Source organism: Rhipicephalus microplus, unplaced genomic scaffold, assembly GCF_043290135.1.
Source record: "Rhipicephalus microplus isolate Deutch F79 unplaced genomic scaffold, USDA_Rmic scaffold_12, whole genome shotgun sequence".
Classification (NCBI taxonomy): domain Eukaryota; kingdom Metazoa; phylum Arthropoda; class Arachnida; order Ixodida; family Ixodidae; genus Rhipicephalus; species Rhipicephalus microplus.
Window position 1 is genome coordinate 32,675,957 of NW_027464585.1, and position 13,310 is coordinate 32,689,266.

Sequence of the window (13,310 nt, forward strand, 5' to 3'; positions counted from 1 at the left end):
CGTGCTCATCACATCTACTAGTTCACCTGCCGGCAGCCGCGTGATTGGCCAGCTTGTGTCACGTGATCCACCCTCTCGGTCAAATCACGCTAGGCTCCCACTTCGAAGTCAGAGCTGTCGGCAGCGCTCCGAGTCAGAGGCGGACGCTCTGAAAGAGTCAACCGAAGGTAGTCCGAGTGCTCAAATACTAACAACCAAAGTCGTAGCCACTTTTCAGAGTGCTTGAAAATGTCCAACTGAATGCGCCGTAAGTGAATGAGTGTCCGAGACGTCGTCCCAGACACCCACGAAACGACGAGGCTGTTTGTACACCACACTTTATACACACACGAAAAAACAAGCGCACATAACATGCACAGACTATGTAAGCAATTGTTCTCTGTCTCCCTGTGCTACCGACGTCCCAACCTAACAGTCCCTCATCTTAGCATGGACACAAGACACGATGCCGGTCTCACCCAAGTTCGTTGTGACGTCTTGAGCTGGATCGCGTTCTTCACACGGTAGACATGGCAGGTACCTGAAAGGCAGGCACCACTACCACAGCCGCGTCCTGGCCGGGCACGTCCACCTGAACTCGTGCCCGTAGCCCGACGGCTCCGCGTGTTTTCGGACACAGAATGCCTTGAAGCCGAAGCACATGAGCGACGCACGGCCGTTGTAGGTAGTACCTAGCCGGCAGCCCGGGTTCAGCTTTTAACAGGCTCAGGTCCGGAACCCAATGGCCGAGTAACGAGCCCCGTTTTCCTCGTCCATCTCATGTAACTTCGCCGCCACGCTCCACCCTCCTTTTTTCTCGTGCCTACCATGGTCTGTTTCTATAGGTCTGTTTTCTTTCGTTTCTTTTTTTTGGTTTTCAACTCAGCGCTCTTGCCACGTCAGTCGTCTGCTCCCAACTCTTGCAATGGCGCGCGCTTTGAACCGTCACGCACGTCTATAATTACAAAAGCCCTCTCTTCATTGAATTTAAAAAAAAACGCTGACACATGCGCAGTCTGTCATTCACTACACTGTTCATGTCCTCCTTATAGTTCAAGTGTCCAGGTCCAATATTTGGTAAATATACAAGAACACTTAGAAATACACTGACACACTTCAAGCGCCAAACAACCAATATCACAGTGCATTGAAGTCCGACTTCTTGACTCACAATCTACTCATGAATACTGCGCCGGTATCCTCCGACCCTTTTATATACTGAATGCTAAATGAGTATTCTTGCATTGCCAGGCTCCACCTAAGAACCCTACAATTCGAGTGTTTGGCTCTGGGTACGTACTGTAGAGGTTGGTGATCTGTTTGTACAACAAACTAGTTCTTATACAAAAAAACTTAAATCTCTGTACCACCCATACCAGTGCCAAACATTCCCTATCTATGGTAGAGTAATTTTTCCCGAGGTACCAGCTGGCGGCTTGCATAAGATAGAGGGTGTAACAAACCGTGAATGTTCCTGAATTAATATCACACCAATGCAGGTGTCGGAAGCGTCCGACCGACGTACAAACATACTCTCCGGATCACGCGCCTTTATGATTGGTCCAGAAGCGAGAGCTTGCTTTAGTGTTTCGAATTCCAGCTCTTTTAGAGGATTCCAACAAATCTTATTACTCTCACTTTTTTAAGTTAGCTCGGTGAGAGGTTGAGTCTCTACGCATAATGGTGAGTCATATTTCGGTAATATCCTTTCAGTCCGAAATACAATTGAAGCTGCTTCTTTGTCTGAGGTAATTGTGCGTTGGCAATCTGCTCAATAGTACAATCCACTGCTCAGATGGTCCCTCTTCCTAAACGATGGCCTAAAATTACGACGGAAGTCATACGGATTTCGCACTTCAAGGGTTTGATAGTCAATTCAACTTCTCTCTGTGCAGGAGTTGCTGCAACGTGTTTACGTGCTCTCTCCATGTCATAGTAGCAATTAAAACATCGTCAATATAGTGCACTTCGTTTCTTAGGCTTTGAAGGAGGGTTCACATCAAACGCATAAACACCGCAGTTGCATTTTTAATTCCAAACGGCATATAGATAAAGTGGTGGTCCCCGGTCTGCGTTGAAAAGGTGGTTATCGACCTCGACTCCGGTTCCCGTGGTACTTGTCAGTATCGCTTGGTAAGATAGAATTTCGACAAATATCTCTTTGTCCCAACCTCTGAGAACATCGTATCTTTCGTGGTATGGGTTCTGCATTTGACATCAACACCTCCTTGAGGCGACGAAAGTCTATGTATGTCCGATAAGTTTTGTCTGGCTTCTTGATTAGTACTAAGGGCGAATTTTCAGAGTCAGAGTCAGAGTCAGAAATGATTTTATTATGACATCAGGAGCATTACAAATTATTAGTATACAGAAGGAGGTCCCATAGTCAAAGACTGAATCGGGACCTCCTACAGTAATGAATATAGAAAAAAATATATTGAAATAGCAAACAGCAGTAAAAAAAGAAGCAAAAAAATACAATGCAAGCTGAAAGAAGGATAAATTAAAAATACCAAGTGAACGCAAAAAAAAAAAAAAAAAAAGAAAAAAAAAAAGCCAGAAGCAGACAACATACAAAATAAGAATAAATCAATTCTCCTATATGTAGAGAAAATTGCAAAATCAGTCAACACAATAAAGAAAGGTAAAGCAGTGCCTCTAAAATTTTACAAAAAATTCCCAATGAGGTCAAGATAAAAAAATAAGGTAGTTAGGCACGTCTATACATCTTTCAGGACAATTCAGTTAAAAAAAAAAAAAAAAAAAAAAACATTGGAATACATAATGAACAGAAGATCAATGTCACATCTGTTTCAGCAATGAATGGTGATGAAACGATGTTTACACCTATGTTCTGAGATGGTATGAATAGGAAGGAGATTAACGGAAGTGACGAAAGCTACCCGGATCATGATTGTGATGAGAGGAACGTCTTCAGTTCTTTTTTGAATTTGCCAATGGATTGCGATGTTTTGATTGCAGGAGGTATAGTATTCCAGAAATGGATTCCATTGAAGTAAATTGTTTGTTTCCCATAATTATTCTGAACCCTTGGTAAGATTAAATTCCGATTGTGGGCAAATCTAGTCAGGTTAGTATTCACTAGATTAGATGGAGGGATAATGGACACAGGAAGCAGATTGTTGATTTGCTTGTACAGTAATATTCCTAGTTTGTATTTGAAAGTATCACAGACCGTGAGGATGTTGTTGGCTTGTAGGATTTTATGGTGAATTCGGTCGCTCAATCACTCCGACCTTGAGCATACCTCAAACTTTTTTTGACCACTTCTTTCATCAACAGTGGAAGTGGGTACTGCGGAGTGCAAATCGAATCCGATGTTAGAAATCTAAGCAGGTGACTCCAGCAGATTGTTCCTTTTGCCATTTTGGAAAATACATCTTTATATTTGGTCAGAATCTGATGGAGCTCTGCAGCTTCCTTTTCAACCAGCCATTCCCCCATAGTAATTATCTCCGTACCAAAGCTTTGGTCAGTGGTGCTAACTGCTATAGGATAAATCACCCCTTCTTCTTCCATCCCTACGAATGACGCTGTTTGTGGAAACGTCTCCCGCTTGTGATCCTTGAAACACTTTAACTTGTTGATGTGGAATAACTTGGTGTCACGTCCGAAGTCCAACCAGTAGTCGTGACTACCATTTTCTCCCGTGACCTTAGAAGGTCATTTCCACTGCATAAGTAACTTATTTTCCGTCGTAGGGAGTATAATAAGGACCCAGTCTCCTACTTCAAGCTGAAGTTTCGTGCTTCGCCAATCATAATACCGCTTCTGTGATTTTCTTGCTCGCGTCAAGTTCTCATGAGCCAACTACAGCATTTCTTTAGGACAACCTGGGAGTATTAGTAGTAGTAGTAGTAGTAAACAGCTTTATTAAGGCAGCTGACGGTTTCTTGCAAAAAGAACTCATTCCCCTCCCCATAAATATACAGACACATAACCAGCCTTATTCACATGTACGTGCACCCTTTGCAAGACAGAGACCGCAACCTTGGCCGCAGCTTCAAGAACTCATTCCCTTCCCCATAAATATACAGACACATAACCAGCCTTATTCACATGTACGTGCACCCTTTGCAAGACAGAGACCGCAACCTTGGCCGCAGCTTCAAAGGAACTCATTCCCTTCCCCATAAATATACAGACACATAACCAGCCTTATTCACATGTACGTGCACCCTTTGCAAGACAGAGACCGCAACCTTGGCCGCAGCTTCAAAGGAACTCATTCCCTTCCCCATAAATATACAGACGCATAACCAGCCTTATTTACATGTACGTGCACCCTTTGCAAGACAGAGACCGCAACCTTGGACAAAGAAGGGAATGAGTTCCTTTGAAGCTGCGGCCAAGTGATTGGTTGAGCTTTGTTTAGTGGCGGGTGTGGGGTGGTCTGGTTTCCCTTGATAGCTTGTAGTACTGCGTGATGTCGTGAAAGGTTATGAGTTGTTGCTTCAATACGAATCCGTAGGTTGTCTGCACCTCGTCGCCGACGTGCTCTCCAGTCCATAATTCCTTTAACAAACTATGTGGTCCTCTGGCGTAATGCCCGTAAATACGTTCAAAAGGAAAAAAATTCTATGCTTGTGTGAAGCATTCATGATAGGCAAAAAAAAAAGGAGTGGGGCAAGCAATCGATCCCACAATTTTGGTTCTTCCTGTCAGGGCTTCCGCAATATATGTTTTACCGTACCGTTAAATGGATGTATGGAAAGTCCTTCATTGAAAAAAGAAAAATCGGAGGCAGAGGACCTCCGTGTAAATAAGCAGCACTTTCTAAGTACTCTACTTGTTCACGGTGTCACATGTTTCGCACCTATTGTATTCACCATCACTAGTACTGAGGCGTCATAGAGTCAATACTGTGGTTTGTCGGACCCCCTAAATCCCTCTGATCAGGAAGCTCTGACTTTCATATTGGACGAATAGTAACTGTGTGTCCAGGTCCTTAAGCACCGTTTCACGATAACTTGTGGTATACTGCCACAGCGAATGGTGAAGGTCAGCGCGGCAGCGCAGCCCGCAGTGAGTGCACGTCACTGTCGCAATGTCTTGTGTTCTCCATTTTTCTGCAGAATTAGCGGAGACCTTTTTAATGTAGACTTCTTAAGAGCACGAAAGCGAACATTTGCTGGAAAATAGGGCTGGTGGGTTAACACGCGCAATGCGTTTTTTACTAGCATGAAGCAAGGACGGGCGCACGTAGCCCATTGCGGCTACCGAGAAAGCCATTTGACTTAAGAGCTCATAAGGGTTTACCTGGCGGGGTGGGGGCACAGAAAGATTGGTCGACCCAGCTGCGGAAGCAGCAGCGGCCTGTGCCGCTGTATTTCCCCCGAGAAAACCCGTATGCGCGAGCGTCCAGATAATTTCTATCGGCCTGTCAGCTTTTTCATGCCTACGATTGATGCTTTGAACAGCAGCAGACATAGCATCCTCCAACGCTCGGCGAAATATTTTCGAGTAGGAAGTGTTCGAGTCGGTAAAGGCACTAAACGGGTTTCTGCATAGTGTATGGGAGGCTTCCAGTGCTTTCGTCGTGATGAAAGAGGGGAGAAAGCGATTTCAGCGTGTGATGAATCTGTAACTTGGCCCGTACTAGACAGATTCTTAAAATGTTTGTGATGTTGAATTCATGAGGCAATAGGCGCTTTTAGTGGCCCCCTCGTGGTGGTCCAATCTCGGCTGCTGACCCGCAAATCACAGGGTTGAATCCCGGCGGCGGCTTTTTCGATGCAGGCGAGAATGCTGTAGGCCCGTGTGCTCATATTTGGGTACACGTTAGAACGTCAGGTGGTCGAAATTTCGGGAGCCCTCCACTACAGCGTCTCTAATAATCATATGGTGGTTTAGGGGCATTATACTTCGCATATCCAACATGAATCAAACTCTTTTATAGAATTCATTCTACAGTTGCTTGAAAAAGTGTTTCAGGGCCCCTTTCCGTGCTCGCAAAACAAGAAACGTTGACCGTCTGCACAAATCGATGGTCCCGCGACCGGGAATATCGAACTGTTCATGTTTGTGCCACCAGAAGCATAAAAAGTTTTTTTGCGAGTTTGAAGGAAGCAATAAAAACAAGAGCCCAGATCTGACGAAAAAAAGACAGGATTGGTTTGAGTCAATGTGACGAGTAATCTATCTACCAAATCAGTCATCTCGATTGATGTTCCAGGTGGTAACAGTTGTCGATTTTTCTAACCTACAATCACTACATGTATTACCCATAAATTTTAAGTACGATTCCCCCTAAGGATTTTATATGAAGCTCACTAAGTGCAGTGGTACAACAAAGAACTACCTTAATTTTGCATTGGTGGTTTAAAAAGACGTTCCCGTGAGAAATGTATTTCGTGCAGTGGCATTTTTTTCCCGCTATAGGCACTTGGAAACCAGAGGCTATTGGCTTGTCTTCAGGGAGATGCGTCTGTTGCTACTGCTGCTGCTGCTATTGAAGGTGGCGCACACTGCCGAACGACGCACCAGCTTGGGCATCGTCCGTGGCAAGAAGCTGCGTGTTCTGCACACCGTGGTGGAGGAGTATCGGGGCATACCGTACGCCCGGCCTCCCATCGGCGGACGGCGTTTCCGGCCACCTGAACCAGCGCTTCCCTGGGAGGCTACTCTGGATGCGACCGACGGACGCACCGCTTGCCCACAGGTGTGCTCACTCGCTCACTACCGTATACCTTTACGGCCATAAAGTATCTTCAGAAAAAAATTATTTTTGAGTAGTAGGTGCATGTTGCGTGAAATTCAGATGACGCAAATCACCGCGAATGAGCAGGCGAAAGGAAAGCGTCAACTTGCAACTAAGTTTATTCCCGCAAAAGCGCATCAATGTAAATCTACTGTACACATGCACCTCATCACTCTATACGTGCCATTACACAATACATCAGTCTCAATCAGCGTGCTGATTTAGAACCTTGTCATAAATCAGTCCGCTGAACGCAGTACCACCAACGTATAGCTAATAGAGACATTTTTGCTTTAACGAAGAGAAAGGAAAAACGTCTTTATTCGTAAAGGCATGAAGAAAAAAGCGTGGGAGGAACCCCCAGTCCGGGGTCCCTAGGATGACTCCAGCGACGAGTTGGGCACACTGTATCATAGCTCGGAAAACCTCGGGAGGTCCATCACGGACAACATCGCACCTCAGCTCCTCGTTACGTAAAGGGTAAAGGAAAACGGGTAAGGGAGGATAGATGTTCGCAGTGCGCTCGATAGAGGCATAAAAGGTCGTGGGCGAGTTTCCACAGCAGGGGCAATAGTCTTCATAGCACTGCGGGTAGAATTTTTGAAGAGATACCAATTCGGGGAATGTTTTTTTCTGTAGCTGGCGTAATGCCACTGCCTCCTCTCGCGAGAAGGGTGGTGGTGGGCGCTGTGAGTGTGACAGACGTTCCTACGAAGAATGTCGTTGTAAGTGAAAAGAAAATCCCCCCACCTCCCTCAGAAATGATCGCCTTGCTTTGTCGGTCCGCCGGGAGGGAAATTTCGAGGGCAACAGCGTGTGCGCGTCCATTCCCCGGCCGAGTGGCATGACGAGAAGTCCAGAGTAAGTGGATGTGAAGAGTACTGTTGGCTCAGTTAGTAGAATTTAATTCAGAATTTGGTGGGCTGCTCTCGGGATGCCATGTCATGATACGAAGGCCCGACATGCTTGTGGCGAGTCTGTCAATGTGTACCCCTCACTGCGAACATGAATGGCGTATCATATCACCAGAACGACTCCAAGAATTTCATCGTGAACGGCATGCATCCCATGCATTGCAGCTGAGTCCTGCAGGGAATCGGTGCCATCTAGCACTACCAAGGTCTAACCTTCGCAAATTCTGGTTGTGTCCTGGTAAAGAGTATATTGCTACGTGCCAGCGCATGGAGCTGAAGAAGACAAAGCAGATACACTGGCGTGAGCTAATCTGTGTGGCTGGCGCTGCTCGCCTAACCGGCTGTAAATACATCGGTGACTACCCCTCTGAGTCAGTCTCCTTCCCGTAACATATATGGTGGAGTTGTGCGATCCCCGTCCTCGCCACATAACTCCGAAGCGCACGCTCCCTCGCGGCTTACAACATGACCACTCCTGACTCGAATACATCCTCTCCGGTCGTTCCCCCTGCTGCCCGACCTGTCAACTCAGCGCCCGCAACAACTTTCGTGACGATTCTCGCGCTCAAAGACCCCGGAGTGTTCTCGGGCAGCGAGGGTTCCGACGTCGACCAGTGACTACGCCTCTACGAATGCGTCAGGGCCCACTTACAGGTGGGATCCCACTCTTATGCTCGCAAACGTCATTTTTTATCTCGACGGAACCCCTCGTGTGTGGTTTGATAACCACGAGAATGACATAACAAGCTGGGACAGCTTCAAGGCAAAGATCCGTGAGCTTTTTGGCAACATCTCCGGTCGTCGTGAAGCTGCGAATAATGAGTTGTCGACTCGCGCACAATCTTCCACGGAGCCCTACATCGGTTATATTCAGGCTGTCCTTTCACTATGCCGCCAAGCTGACGAAAATATGTCTGAACCTGAAAAAGTTGCGCATATTTTAAAGGGTATCGCCGACGATGCGTTCAACTTGTTGGTATTCAACAATGTGTCATCTGTTGATGCGATCATTCAAGAATGCCGCCGGTTCCTACAAGCTAAAAGGAGACGCATCTTCTATCAGTTCCAGCGCCTCCCGAACACCACTGCGACATCCTCGTGTCTCGATACATATCATTCACCAGACACCTGTGACAACTTGACGCGATTCGTCAGGCGGGAGCTTGAAGCGGCTGCTCCAGCTAAGGTGAGACCAATGTCCCCGAGCCGAGCCCTCTCCGCCAATTACGTTGCCTCTCATTCAAGGAGTCGTCTGGCCGGAAATCGCCAGCTTGGGAATTCACTCTATCTCATTGCCTCCCCGCACCGACTACCGGCCCGGTACATGCCTGCACGTCCCTTCCCAACCGGCTCTCCCTCAACGTTCCGTAATCCGTCCGCATGGCGAACACACGATGACAAGCCGATATGTTTCTCGTGTCACAGAATGGGGCACATTTCTCGCCATTGCAGAAGTCGCTGGGGTCCTCTTACACAACCGTCCTCTCGTCCCTTCTATGCACGTCCTGCCTATCGCCATGAGACCAGCCGCAACCGTTTTGCCTAGGAACCTGCTTCTGAACACCGCTACTCTCGCTCTCTATCCCCCAACGTCGCCAGTCTCGTTCTCGACAGCCCCGCCGACCATCTTCTCCGCCTTCCCACGAGGTTCCCCGATGGAAACCTAAGCGTTGCAGCCCCCGGAGGTGGCGCTGCATCGCTCGGACTGACCAAAAACCCTCTTTTGACGATATCGACAAAAACGGAACCTCATAGACGTACCAGTAGACGGCGTATATGTCACCGCTATTGTCGACACCGGCGCCCAACTTTCCGTGATGAAGAGTGATTTTCGCCGCAAGACCAAGAAGGTTCTCACACCTGCGACCACTCAGTTTGTCCGTGTTGCCGATGGTGGATTAGCATCTATCGTTGGAATGTGCTACGCTCGTGTGATTGCAGATCGACACACAGTTGTTCTTTTCACTGTCCTTGATAAATGCCCCCACGATGTAATCTTAGACCTCGACTTCCTGTCCGCGCATTCCACCCTCATAGACTGTTCGACCAGTACGCTCCGTCTACACTTGCCCGCAACAGAACCTCTTACACAACGGCCGAGTCGCCTCTGCACAGTGGGACACGCGCGCCTCCCTCCACAGGCACTGACCTACATAGAGCTCGTCTCAATACCACCAGTTCCCGACTGTGACTATGTTCTGACACCTATCACCGATGTCCTCTTAAGCCGTGGCATTACATTACCGCACACCATTCTGTCCGTCGCAGGAAATTCTACGTGCCTCCCAGTTGTCAACTTTAGCTTGCCACCTCAAGTTTTGCCACATGGGATCTCTTTGGCGTTGCTCTGCACCTTACAAGACAATGGGGTAGATGTTTTCGCGATGGCCGCCCCTTCTGACCCCCACGCTCAACATCAATCTGCCACTTGCTCCGACAGCGCTATTACTTCGACGATCGCTTCCAACTTAACGCCGCAGCAGACTGATGAGCTACACCGGGTTCTGCTGTCCTGCATCAACGTTTTTGACATCGGCGGCTATCTGTTGGAGAAAGCTACCGATGTGAGCCCCCGCATAAACACTGGTAATGAGCATCCTATTCATAGGCGTTCATATCGGGTGTCGGCGGCCCAGCGTCACATCATCCAAAGTGAGGTCGACAAAATGCTCGCCAAGGACATCATTGAGCCATCCTGCAGTCCTTGGGCTTCTCCTGTAGTGCTAGTCCGCAAGAAAGGTGGTGCATGGCGTTTCTGCGTGGATTATCGACACCTAAACAAAATTACCAAAAAAGACGTCTATCCTCTGCCACGAATAGATGATGCGTTTCATTGCCTCTATGGGTCCCACTATTTTTCCTCCATAAACCTTCCCTCCGCCTACTGGCAGATAAAGGTAGATGAAATGGACCGTGAAAAGACGGCATTCATCACCTCCGATGGCCTATATCAGTTCAAGGTCATGCCCTTCTGCCTTTGTAACGCTCCAGCCACCTTCGAACGAATGATGGACTCCCTGCTCACAGGATTCAAATGGTCCACCTGTTTGTGCTACTTGGACGACGTCATCATCTTTTCACCAACATTTGAAACTCACATAGACCGCCTCTCAGCCATCCTGGGAATCTTCCGTCACACTGGCCAGCAGCCAAACGTGTCCAAATGTCACTTTGTACGCCATCAAATCACAGTGCTTGGCCATTTAGTAGACGCCAAAGGTGTACAACTAGACCCGGTAAAAACCAGCGCCGTCAAAAACTTTCCTGTACCACGATCTGCGAAGGATGTACGCAGCTTTAACGGACTATGCTCCTACTTTCGACGCTTTGTGAAAAATTTTGCGCACATAGCGAGGCCGCTTACGCAGCTCCTCAAGAAAGAAGTCCCGTTTTCATGGGACTCCGAAGAGGCTTCTGCGTTCTCGACTCTCGTCGCTCTTCTCACTACCCCTCCGATTCTGGCACACTTCAACCCTGCTGCCCCTACGGAAATCCGTACAGATGCAAGTGGGCATGGCATTGGTGCAGTGCTGGCTCAAAAACAACATGGCCATGATTGCGTTATTGCATAAGCCAGCCGCCTCCTATCCACCCCTGAACGTAACTATATGATAACAGAGCATGAGTGCTTGGCTCTTGTATGGGCGGTGGCGAAATTTCGCCCTTATCTATACGGACGCCCATTTTCGGTAGTTACCGACCACCACGCACTCTGTTGGCTCAACTCTCTGAAAGATCCATCAGGCCGCCTTGGTCCCTGGGCTTTGCGCCTGCAAGAGTTTTCCTATTCGGTGGTCTACAAATCTGGCTACCTACACCATGACGCTGATTGCCTCTCCCGGTACCCTGTCGATGATCCTGAGGACACTGACGAACCCACGGAGAACTCTGTCTTGTCAGTGTCCGACTTCCTTAATATTGGGAAAGAACAGAAGCGTGATTCAGAGCTGCTTGACATCATCAGCCGTATGGAATCCTCCACAAATGATGCTTCCGTCCACTACTTTGTCATTCAAAAGGGTGTGCTATACCGTCGCAATTTCCGACCAGATGGGCCCGACCTTCTCATTGTTGTGCCTAATCATTTGCGCGGCTGTGTTCTTACCGAACTTCACGACGCTCCCACGACTGAACATCTTGGCGTATCCGCACGTACGAGCGCGTCCGGCGCCGTTTTTTCTGGCCAGGTCTTGCTCGTTCGGTACGCCGATACGTTGCCACGTGTGACCTATGCCAATGTCGTAAAACACCATCGCTGCTACCCGCTGGCCATCTTCAACCGATTGACATACCCGGGGAACCATTTTACCGTGTTGTATTAGACCTGCTTGGTCCTTTTCCCACATCAACATTGGGTAACAAATGAATAGCCGTTATTACAGACTACACTACACGCTACCCTATTACGCGAGCTCTACCGACCAGCTGTGCAACCGACGTCACTGACTTCTTCTTATGGGACGTTATACTGATTCACGGTGCTCCGAGACAGCTTCTCACAAACCGTGGCCGTACATTTCTATCCCAAGTCATCGCCGACATTCTGCGTTCTTGTTCCACGCAACACACACTGACAACCGCTTACCACCCTCAAACAAACGGCCTCACGGAACGATTTAACTGCACTTTAACAAATATGCTCGCTATGTTCGTGTCGTCCGACCACCGAGACTTGGACCTTGCCTTACCCTACGCAACTTTCGCGTATAATTCATCTCGCCACGACACAGCGGGCTTCTCGCCGTACTACTTATTGTACGGAAGAGAGCCCACTTTACCACTGGACACAGTCATCTCAGCTCGCACCTCGTCCACCAGCGAGTATGCCCACGACACGATTGCGTGAGCCTATCATGCCCGTCAGCTCGCTCACGCTTGGCTGATGGCGTCGCAAACCAACCAATGCCGTCGGTACGATGCGGAACATACAGACGTAGATTTTGCTCCTGGTACCCTCGTTTTACTCTGGTGCCTGATCGTCGGCTGGGCCTCTCCGAAAAACTTCTGTCTCATTACACGGGGCCCTACCGTATACTGCGTCAAGTAACACCTGTCACCTACGATATCAGCCCCATCTGTTCATCATCATCTACTATGCGGCCCAGTGATATCGTACAAGTCTCGCGGATCCAGCCCTACAATAATGCGTCAGATAACGACCTTTAAAGCACCGGGACGGTGCCTCCGCCGCCGGGGGGGGGGGGTCATGCTACGTGTCAGTGCATTGAGCTGAAGAAGACAAAGCAGATAGACTGGCGTGAGCTCTTCTGTGTGGCTGGCACTGCTCGCCTAACCGGCCGTAAATACATCAGTGACTACCCCTCTGAGTCAGTCTCCTTCCCTTAACAATATGATTCCGGGATGTCTTCGAGCATTCGGCTGAAGCATCGTACGTGGGATTCGCGCCAGCCCCTGTCATGCTGGGGGTGCACTTTTCGTGGTATGAGATAAACACTCTGTATTTTCCGTATCGCAGGCAATAAGGGCGTGGGGCAGACTTCAATCTCAAGTGGTGGGGTGGGATATCCGAGGCTTGACAGTGTCACAGGTCCCGTTAAATAGGGAGGCGATCGCTGGGCTCATTCCAAGGGCTGAAGCATCGGCCCCCGAACTGCACCACGAAAGCGTGGACAATCTAAAAGTGGTCCTGTTTGGCGCACTAGTGGACGCCGGCTGTGGTCCAAAGAACCAGTCAG

General features: G+C 48.5%; 1 protein-coding gene across 1 annotated transcript in view; it reads left to right on the forward strand.

Annotated features, from left to right (window-relative positions):
• Positions 1–6,392: 6,392 nt before the first annotated feature.
• The window catches only part of LOC119168162 (acetylcholinesterase), a 327,135-nt gene continuing 320,217 nt past the window's right edge, over positions 6,393–13,310 (forward strand). Inside the window, exon 1 of the mRNA XM_037419568.2 lies at positions 6,393–6,661. Coding sequence (XP_037275465.2) covers positions 6,422–6,661 — 240 coding nt within the window. The 5' untranslated portion in view covers positions 6,393–6,421. The remainder of the gene's footprint in view (positions 6,662–13,310) is intronic.